The 10,717-nt window shown below is 42.7% G+C and overlaps 1 protein-coding gene across 3 annotated transcripts; it reads left to right on the top strand.

The window, feature by feature from the left end:
* The first annotated feature begins 509 nt into the window (after nucleotides 1-509).
* On the top strand, nucleotides 510-10,476 carry LOC113830755 (synaptonemal complex protein 3-like). 3 transcript variants are annotated; one of them, XM_027434387.2, is made up of 8 exons: nucleotides 510-644; nucleotides 2,039-2,168; nucleotides 2,897-2,965; nucleotides 4,723-4,840; nucleotides 6,029-6,128; nucleotides 7,550-7,648; nucleotides 9,858-9,953; nucleotides 10,073-10,476. In XM_027434387.2, the coding sequence occupies exons 2-8, from the start codon at nucleotides 2,057-2,059 to the stop codon at nucleotides 10,133-10,135; spliced, it is 657 nt and encodes a 218-aa protein (XP_027290188.1). In that variant the 5' UTR covers nucleotides 510-644; nucleotides 2,039-2,056; the 3' UTR covers nucleotides 10,136-10,476. The 3 variants fall into 3 exon arrangements, with proteins under 3 accessions (XP_027290188.1, XP_027290187.1, XP_027290189.1); XM_027434386.1 differs by having other exon boundaries at nucleotides 2,026-2,168; XM_027434388.1 differs by lacking the exon at nucleotides 2,897-2,965 and having other exon boundaries at nucleotides 2,026-2,168.
* Nucleotides 10,477-10,717: the final 241 nt, after the last annotated feature.

The following is a 10,717-nucleotide window of genomic DNA, read 5'->3' as shown; positions in this document are numbered from 1 at the left end:
GAAGGAGCCTTCAGAGGTCACAAGAGGCATGAATCCCCTAGGACTGGAGATAGAAGGACTGGGAGCCTTCGTATGGGTGCTGGGAACTGAAGCCACATGCTATATAAGAGCTGCAAGTGCTCTTAACTATTGGATCATCTCTCCAACCAAGGAAAGGAACTTTTTAAGACCGAGGGACTAAGGGGAAAACCATTCCTCTGCTGGGAAGTGTGGATTGAAGGAGGGTGTAAGAGACAAGTACTGCCCACTTATCGGTGCTGAAGGAAGTTTGGGGCTTGGGCTAGGTCTGTTCTCCCTTTTGCTTGGATCATTTGCTAAGCTGAGACTCTAAAACGTGATGGGCAACAAGCCTTCAAGGCTACAGCAATAATTCCGATAACCCCAACCGGGCGGGGTTTGAGCCAGTGGGGTTAAGCCAGCCCCACGTGCATGCACACTGTTCCAGCCAATCAGAGAGGCTTATGTTCCAACCTCGTGTGCATGCGCACTGCTCCAGCCAATCAGAGAGGCTCATGCAGCGGAAGGCGGGGCCTAACCAAGTAGCGGCTATTTTACTGTGAGGAAAAAGAAACGAGGCTCTGAGGAGACTGTGTGAGGCGCCTGGTGACTCGCAAGTCCCGAAACCCGCGCTTACGGACCCTGCGGTAAAGCTCCAGCAGTGGGGGTGGAGAACAGAGGCTAAGATTGATTCAAGGCCGTTGAGGGAGGAGATTGGGGATTGGGAGGAGATGGGAACCAGGTCTATTTGTGAGGCAATATTCCGGAGTCTCACGTGAACCTCGGACTGGAAAACACCCCTGAGGGTGGTTGAGGAAGGGGACCTGAGGGCTGAAGGTCCCAGGAGGACCGGGCAGGACTGTGTGAAGGGTGTTAGGTGAAGTGAGTACTATTCGCAACCCTGTGCCCTGCCGCTAGCTTTCCTGGATATCTGGGTGTCCTGGAGTGCTCCTGGAGAGTCTATTTGGTGAATGATTAGGACTCTGACCCGAATGTGCCTCCTAGAGACAGAAACAGTTCAAACAGTTCGTCTCCATGCATAAGTACTTGGTGAGCTAGTCTTTCAGACCAGACACCAGCACCAAATACTTAATGAGGACAGGGTGGGATGGGACCCTGGCTTGTCTCTCCTGAGCAGACAGACTAGTTTGCGACTGAGTGGTAGAGTGACACCCCATTTTACCCTGGACATGGAAAAGACTGGGACTGTGTGTGTGTGTGGTGTGTGTGTGTGTGGGGGGTGGTGACAGCAGAGAGTAACATTTTGTTTTCTTTTGTTTATTTTCCTGGTCCCATCCTGCTCAGACACAAATGGAAGCCGCCCATTTTATGCTGGGTACTGACAGGAAGGATGGGACTGAGCCGGTGGGACAGGAGACAGTGCCTTTTTTTTTTCCCCGGTCCCTTCTTTCTTTGGCACAAGTGACACAACTCAGGCCACAGGAAGCTTCCCCCTTTTTTGTTGTTGTTGTTTTTCGAGAGTGGGTTTCTTTTTGGCATTAGATGCTGTCCTGTAACTATTTCTTGTATACCAGGCTGATCTCGAAGTCACAGAAATCTGTCTGCCTCTGCCTCCTGTGTGCTGGGATTAAAGCCGTGTGCCACCACCACCTGACAGAAGCTGTCCATTTTATGCTGGACACAGGAAGGATGGGAATGTGTAGGGTAGCAGTGGTTGTTACAAGACACAGCGGCCATCTTCTTTTTCCTGTTCCTTCCTAGTCCTCCAGCACATGTGGAAAGGTCACCAGGCCCAGTTCCATGGAAACCTGATACCCGTTCCTTGTTTGTTTTGTTTTTCAAGACAGGGTTTCAAAACAACTCCGTGTTATTTTGGAGGCTGTCCTGGAACTTGATCTGTAGACCGGGCTGGCCTTGAACTCACAGAGATTCGCTTGCCTCTGTCTCCCAAGTGGTGGGATTAAAGGACTGCACCACCAGCGCCCGGCCTGAAACCCGTTCTTGCTTGTGGTTTTCATTTAACTCTTCCTTGTATCTTTAATGTGTCTCTGCACACACAATGTTCAGTGTTCCTGTGCAGCACAGGGAAGCTACAGTCATGGCACCCAAGATCAAGAGCAAATCTCCTAAGAAGTCGAAGATGACTCCTGATCTAGCATCTGATGATTTACAGCAGCTACCTGAAAATATCCCACCTGAAAATAACCGAGGTGAAATAAATAGTACTGGGGAGGGCTGAGAATGTAGATCAATTGGAAAAGTGTTTGCCTAATGTGCAAGAATCTCCAGGTTCAGTTTCCAGAACTGTATAAGTCCAGATGTGGTGGTCCAAGCCTCTAGAACTAGCACCCACGAGGTGGAATCAAGAAGATCAGAAGCTAAGGTTCATTTTCAAGGCCAGTCTAGACTACATGAGATCTTGTCAACACACACACACACACACACACACACACACACACACACACAGAGAGAGTGTCAGGATGCCTACAAGACAGTTCCTGCCCTGCCCCCCCCCACCACCACCAAGGATAATCTGATGCATTTAGATGGAGAACAGGACATTTCGTGGGAACGTGAAAACCGTTTTCAGATTGTGTTTGTGGGCCTTATAATTCTCATTTGGTGTTCCTACCATATGGTGGAGCTGCAACGGTCATAGATCCTCTTGTCCTGTCCTGTGCAGTTAGTTGCTATACACAACATGTCTCAAACAAAGGACACGGTTTACAATGATTTGAACTTGCAGGTCCTTGTACATAAATGCCCCCAGGGTCTCCTCAATTGTATCTCATCTACACAGACATAATTCAATTTATGTGTGTTCTAAAAACCTTTGATGCCATATATCCAGAGAAGCCCCCTAGAGAAGGTATTTTTTCATGTAGGATGATCAAAATGGCATAATAACTTGAAAATTATGTCTTTTTTTTCAATGTAGGAAGCATCCCAGCCCTTGAAACCAGTGGGGAAAACAGTTCTTCCCACAAAACAGGTGGAGCAAAGCCAGGTGATATGTTAAAGAAATTTTTGCTGTTGATAATGTACTTCAGAATAGTCAGCTTCTGCTCTTGTAACATATATTCTATGTAAACCTTGGGGCAGAGGACATTGCTACCCACCAGAAACATAGTGTTTTACCTGTGTTGAATTCAAAGCCAGTAAGCTTTCCTCCAGGGCAAAAACATAGAAAATGGTGTGTGTGGGGGGGTATCCTGGTCTATCTTTAGGAGACATTATTAGCTTTAGAAATTGTTTGAAAGTAGCATGCTTCAATGCCAAGAAGTAGTCATCAGCAGGGAATGGAAGTGTGTCTCATGCCTTATTTTCATACATTCCACATCACAATGGTATTTATTAATTCACTTTAGAGATTTTCATTGTGGATATGAAGTGAGGAGTACTGTGCTTACAGATGTTGGTATTAGTTAATTTGTTTGTTTGTTTTTTTTTTTCTCCCCGAGACAGGATTTCTCTGTGGCTTTGGAGGCTGTCCTGGAACTAGCTCTTGTAGACCAGGCTGGTCTCGAACTCACAGAGATCCACCTGCCTCTGCCTCCCAAGTGCTGGGATTAAAGGCTTGTGCCACCAATGCTCGGCTAATTTGGTTTTTGAGACTAGGTCTCACCATGTAGCCCTGGCTGGCTTGTAAGTCAGTTATGTAGACTAGGCTGTGCTCTGATTCACGGAGATCCATCTGCTTCTGCCCTGTAAGTGCTGGCTTAAATTAAAGGCATGCATCACCATGGCCAAAAATGATATTTAAAAAAAATAAAAGCTTATATACTGCAGAATCTTAGAAAAGTGGATGAAATTACCTATGTTCCAGATTTTGTTATGGATAAGTGATATATCTGTTTTTAATATTGGATTATGCTTTTTAATTTCAGCCATAGTGAGTGCTTATCTCATGTCTTTTTTGTGTGGTGGGACAGTGAGTACCAACAGCTATGAAACAGCACACTCACTACTGTTTACATTGTAAACATAGCACACACAATGGAGAGTTAGTCAACATTAGCATGTGGGCACCGTAGAATCAGAATAAATCTGGTTCTGAGTTGCAGTGTCACACATTAGCCAGATGATCTGTGTTAAAAGTCAAACTCAGAAGCACTTTAGAGTTTTTGGTTTGATAGACCTCTGTTTAGAAATTGTTCAGGAACTGTGGTAGGGTTTTAGCTTAGTGAGAAAGCACTTGCCTAGCATGCTCAAGGCCCTGGTTTCCATCCTCAGTACTTGAATAGAATTGTCCATAAGCCACTTTAGTTTGTTCTTTACACTGTTCAAAATGTCTATGTTTCTTTTATATTTGTCTAAAACCCTAGACACCTACATTAAATACAGTATTTTCATCTTGCCATGCAATAATCTCTGAACCTTTGGAGACTTTGTAAATAGAATACTCTTACACTTTGCATAAGGCAGCCCAACAGTTCCTCTTAATGTGTATTTGAACCGGAGGATACTTTATATATTGATTAAATTTAGACTTTAAATGACTTCTTACAGAGAAATTAAAGAATACTTCTGAAAATCTTTTCGTAAGTTTTGGTAAATCTCTTTAGCTGTGTTTTACATCTAAAGTACAAGTATCAATTTTCAAATTAAGGTGGTAGCTGCTATAAATTTCCATTAACAGGAAGGAGTGGAGTACTCTTGATTTTTAGAAGGATAGCTGTATGTTGGTACCCGGGATCTTTCTAACAGTAGTGCAGTAGTGCTTACCTTATTAACAATAAATGTTTATAAGGATTTTCATTTCAGGGCCTAGTAAGAAACCTCTTCATGGAAGGAGGAAGAGGTATGTGCTCAGTGTCAGCAATACTATCTACAACGTCGAGCAGAGAATTAACCACTTCCTGAAGCTCCAGCATGAGCGAAGGTAAGACTCTCCTGTTTTGACACTTTGTACAACCTTTGCACATTTCTTGGTACTCATGAATAAACCATTTGCTAAGGACTAGCTGGCATTTTCTGTTTGTCGAAACCTCTAATGAAAACTTCATGTGCCTTAGGTTTGCTATGGAAAATAACACATTTCAGCCTACACCCTCACATTAAAACCAGAGTCAGCTGTATTCCTAAGCTGTCAGTAGAGATAATCTTTTTGTCTTGTCAATTTAATGTATTTGAATCTATTCACCATAAAGAATTTGCATACGTCCCATGAATGTGATGGGTGGATTATTGCTAAATATCTCAAAATACTTTCCATATATAGCACATACTCATATGGGGGAAAAGATAAATCTTTTTTTGGTCAATAAGGAAGTCTGTTTTATTGTGTGTTTTCCCAAAATGAATGGAACATAGAAATTTTGTGGGCACGTGTCTCTACAGTTATCACAAGCAACAGGTATTATGTGGAACCTATTTTAGTTAATGCAGGTCTAGTCTTATTTCTTTCATCATTATGTTACATTAATATTTGAATAGCAATAGTTATACTTTTGGAAATATCATGAGCAAGAGGAGTAGACATTTCATTTTATATTTCTAGTGCCTAGGATAATGACTGACAGAAAAAGGCATATATTAAGCTAAAGCATCAGTAAAAAACTGACTGAATTAAAAAGTCATAATTTTTCTGCTGTCCATAACTTGCTTCTGAATCTTTTAGGAGAATAATGTATAAAATTTTGGAGCAAGGTAAATTACAAATATATGAAATCCTCCCTGGCACAATGAGGAAGAGTGGGTAGGTCTCCATAGAATTCTCTGACGGTAGTGGATGTGCATGCCCATTGGATCTGTTCTTCAGAAAGAGGAAACTAACCAGAAGTCGTGCTTGTCAGACAGACGAATAAATACGTGTGGCATGTTATTAAAACGACAGTTCTTCCTGAGTTTTCTGGCGCTGAGGGCTGTAATGTGACTGCTCTCTCAGTCAGGGAGAACAAATACGTTAGTGTAAGGCAAAATAATCCACATCAGCTTCCTTTTCCTGCCAGAATATTTTAGTTGTCGTTTCCCCGTCCTCCATCGATAGTGTTAGTGAGGGCAAGACAGCTGTGCTCTGAATATATGTATTGTAATGCAATATCACAGTGTTCACTGTTATCTTTTACAGGCAGGAGATGTATAAGGAATATTCTCATCAGTTTTTGACTTTGGTTGTGATGTGGAATATAGATGTAGACCAAGTCAAGAAGCATGCAGAAAATCTCTCTGTGAGTATCAGGCTTAGCTTTGAAGGAATCCATTGTGTCAGCATCAGAAAGTAGCAGGACTTCCTGCAGCAAGTCTGGAGGGAAGGGACAGGACAAGAGCTTAGGGAGACAGGAGGGTGGTTCATGTGGTGAGGAGAGACTGGCTATCTCTCTCTCTCTCTCTGTCTCTCTCTGTCTCTCTCTCTCTGTCTCTCTCTCTCTCTCTCTCTCTCTCTGTCTCTCTCTCTCTCTCTCTCTCTCTCTCTCACACACACACACACACACACACCACACACACACACACACACACACACACACACACACACACACACAGGCACGCTCCTCTTCAGGCAGAGAGATGACAAGATCAGTGATGGGTTAGGAGCCAGCATGATGAGGCCGGTGTGGGGGTGGGGGTGGGGAGATGAGCCGGCACTGCCTGGAGAGTGCAGGAGAAGATATGGGCTTGTATGCCCAGAGGGAGCCCTTCGTGATCCACGATGTGCAGACACCAGGGGCAGGGGGCCCAACAGATCCTTCTGACACAGTGATCAGCAGAGATACAGAGTGAGAGCAGTCAGTGTGCCTGTGGCAGAGCAGGTGGAGGCTTGGCTTTCACTGCTCTGAGTTCAGACCAGCCCACTCCCAGAGGAGACGAAGGTAAGGCTTCATGCCATGGTGGACATGTGATGACTGACTCCCCTTTATCCTGGGGATTTGAATGAGGTTTGGGGGACAAGTACTGGAGACGGGACAGTGCCATCTTTGAGGGGCCTTCCTTCCTGGTGGAGAATGGAGCTGCCCTCCTGAAGATTCTGCCTTCCAAAAGTGGGGAAGCAGAGGCTGGAATAACGGAGGGAGACGAAGATGCTGTCCAGTCCAGTGGTCAGGAGCATGGCCTCTGCAATCTCACCAGTTGGAATGCAGTCACAGTTCAGTCACTCTCTAGTCAGGCTAAATTTACCTCTATGCCTCAGATTCCTAGGAGTGCAAGGAGAGATACTTAAAGTCCCTATCTCACAGAACAGATAAAAGTATTCGGGTGTGTGTTCTTATATTGGTCCAGGACGGTATCTGAAGTAACTCTTACAGAATCCTTCCCTGTTAAGCATGACACTGGGGGCTCTACTCTTACTGGGAAGGACAAAATGGAGTGGGTTCCTTTGTAAGGGAGTGACAGATGAGGAGGACATCTCAGGCTAATTTCTGTAAAATACAGAGTTCACCATTCACCAGCTATGGAGGCCTCTAATGGGTGGCTTTTCAAATCTTTAGGAACTAATGAAAATGTTTTGAATACTGTTAAGAGAATAATCCTGTTAAGTCAAATGAATGTCAAAAATACTTGTTTTAAATTATAGCATTTAAATGAAATATTGAATTATTTTTGCCAAGGTCTTCATTTTTCATGAAATGTTTTTTATGTCTTTTTATATTTATAGAATATACTTGAGGAGCAACAAAAGCTTTTTCAACAATTTCAAGTTATTCATAAGGAGAAAATAGAAGAATTTAAAGAGCTATGTAATCGACACTTGAAGGTCTGTTGGACTTTCCTACAAAATACCCCGTTCATGGGGGAAATCAAAATACTGGCTTTCTTTCCATACTGGGGTTCAATATCTGGGGCTCATGCCTGTAAAGTTCACTCATTTTCTCACAGTGCTGCCATGTGAGGTAAATCTAACTACTAAATAAGCTTCTGCTTTCAGGATTCATTATTCATTCAACTCCTTCTGTTAGTTTTCAGGCATCTGTACTGGCCTGACCCTGGGCTTCTGACAGGATATGCTCTCAGCTGCAGCCACTTAGAGCACCTCCTGTGCACATTCACTATGTTCCCTTTTAACAGAGCCCTGCCCACCTGCTATCCTCCTTCCCTCTCTCCCTCCCTACTCCCTCCCTCCCTCCCTCCCGCCTCCTGTATCTCTCTCCTTTCTTTCTCTGTCTCTCTTTTTTCTTTTCTCTCTTTCTCTCTCTTTCTTTCTCTCTTTCTTTCTCTCCCTCTCTCTCTCCTTCTCTTTCCTCTCTCCTCTGTCCTGCTGCTCCCATCTCCAGAGACCAGTCTCCCCCTCCCCTTTTTATGATCCCCTTCCCTAATAAGAAGCCCTTCTACTTGAACCCTGTCTCATGGCATCTTTCCTTCCAGTGAGTGCTGCTTTTCTTAAATTACAACACCTTCAAAACAGCAGTTGGTGCATTGGTAACTTTACCCAGTGCCATAGTTATTGTTTGGGTGAAGTACTGCTTTTTATATCATGGCATTCTCCCACAATCTGATTTCCCCTTGAACAGTGACAAATTCAGTGTAGGAAGTCTACACATCCTTTGTTTCTTGAGTCCCTTTGTTTTATTGCATTATTGAACTGTGTGTATATTGCTGTATGTGGATACTTAGAATGGAAAGACAAAGCCCATAAGCATGATGGAGCAAAACAGTAAGTGAAGATGAACAGTTAATGAATTGAGAATTATCTATTGTTTTAAGTGCATCTTATCAAATTCTTCTCTGACACATTGAACTTGGCCATGTACATGTATATAGTTACTCCATAATTAATTAATTGTTGTATACTCAAATTCTTTTTTCCGGGTTGATGTTAAATGCCTCGTGTTCCTGTTGTCTTCATCCAGGCTAATTGATTTAGTCCCAAACAACCGAGTTAAAAGAATTCTTTTCATGTTTTGTAATACTTGGCACACACTGGGATACATGTGTTCAGAACAGCCAATTTGAAGTGCTTCTGAGTAGTGGCTGTCAAGCTGCAGTCCTCAGGGGGAAGCCTTTCAAAATCAGCCTGCAGGTTTGAGGTAGCTGTTACTCTCATCCTCATGCAGGGCTGCATTTCCTGAGTACCCTTCATCATCTGCATCATAAATACTACATGCTGCCTCCTCCTCCTTTTCCTCCTCCTCTTCATCCCCCCTCTCCTCCATTATTGTTGTCTTTGTCTTCATCTTCCTTGTCTCCTCCTCCTCCGTCTTTCTAACCACTCCCATTCTTCCTTTGAGTACAGACATTCATGGTTTGTGCTATGCTTATCATAACGTTTCCCCTACAGTCATGTCGCTCCTGTCTCTTCTTGTTTTCCTACTGGAATATTAATCTTTCTATTAACCTGTAGTCATTAAGCTTTATTTTCACCTGCATAGGTCAACACGCTGCTCATCCATTCTGATGCTAAAGTGTTGTGCCATTTCTGATTCTGTATTCACTTCAGTCACTGAAATATGGAAGAGAAGAAATCATCTAATAGTTTTATAATTCTTCCATACCATATGTCACAACAGTGTGTTTATAGATAGTATCTCTCTATGTAGCCCCACCTGGCCTGAAACTCACTGTGTAGTGGCTATTCTTCTACCTGTAGTGATTGATCCTCCTGCCTCTAGCTTTGGAGTGATGGAATTACAGGCATACATCACCAGGTCTCTCTGCTTAATGCAAAAGATTTGATATAGTATATCCTAATTCATTCAGCGTTGAACATTCAATCCTGATCGTAATCATCCTAATCACACAAAGTTGTGCATCTCCACTTGTAGCAGTATCATACTCAGCTTCACATTTCCATATTCCTTTAGTGGGTATTTTGATTTTCATATAATATACAGTATACTTTTACTTTGGAATATTTAATGGCCATGCCTTGTATTGTAATACATACTGATTTTGAAGTGTAACTGTCCACAGTTTTGAACACAGATGACCATCAGTGGCTTCTAATTAAACATGGCTTTTGGTTTTAGAGTCTACAGGCTATTAAGAGTTGTCGCCGAAAAGCTATTATCGAGGAAGCCAGAAAACAAATGGACGTCCTGGAGAGGAAACTTACTACAGAAACTGTAAGTAGAATATTTTAAATGGAGGTGGGTGGGATTATATAAGCGTTAAATATTTTCTTTCCTAGAATATATGTTGTATCATCTGAAACATTAATCAGATATTTAATAACTTCATTCAGGTAAAGCTGCAGGAAGAAAAGGCTAGTGTTAGATCATCTCTTCTATCCCTGCTATTCTCATAACACCTTGAAGAAAGACGCTCAAACACCCTAATAGCATTTCATCATACTATTAGCTGTGTGAGTCTATGATGCCATGGAGACTGCAACTGAAGTTATTGTAACTTCCTTGTTCACATCTGTGAGGTGCCAGAAAACCTTTACTGACAATGTTTTGTTTTTCAAATGTATTGTGCATGTTGTATGTGAACGTCAATGACATACAAGGTCGTATGTACACTTAAAGCTCTTGCCCTGTGATTTCCTAGATATAGATATGGATATGGTTATGGATATTGATCTACCTGCCATGGGAAATCTTTACTTGGAAACATTTGATTTAATAAACATGAAATTGTTTCAGACTTCCTGGAGTGAGTCATTGAATTGCACTCACTTCCTGACATCTCAAGCATCTTAAAACAAAAATGGTCCCATGCCATGTAGAGGTGTGCTAACACCTGCGTTTCTGTCTCATTGTGTCTTGCTGTGTAGAAAGAAGCATTGCAAACAGACTGTGTTCAGCATCTCCCATCTTCCACAAGTGGAATTTGTTCCTCCACAGTCAATGAGGGCTTCCCCTCTGGGATCACTTTACTTCTTAAA

This window comes from Cricetulus griseus, chromosome X (genome assembly GCF_003668045.3).
Source record: "Cricetulus griseus strain 17A/GY chromosome X, alternate assembly CriGri-PICRH-1.0, whole genome shotgun sequence".
Taxonomy (NCBI): domain Eukaryota; kingdom Metazoa; phylum Chordata; class Mammalia; order Rodentia; family Cricetidae; genus Cricetulus; species Cricetulus griseus.
The sequence above is the reverse complement of the archived record's forward strand: the minus strand, read 5'-3'. Positions and strand labels throughout refer to the sequence as shown.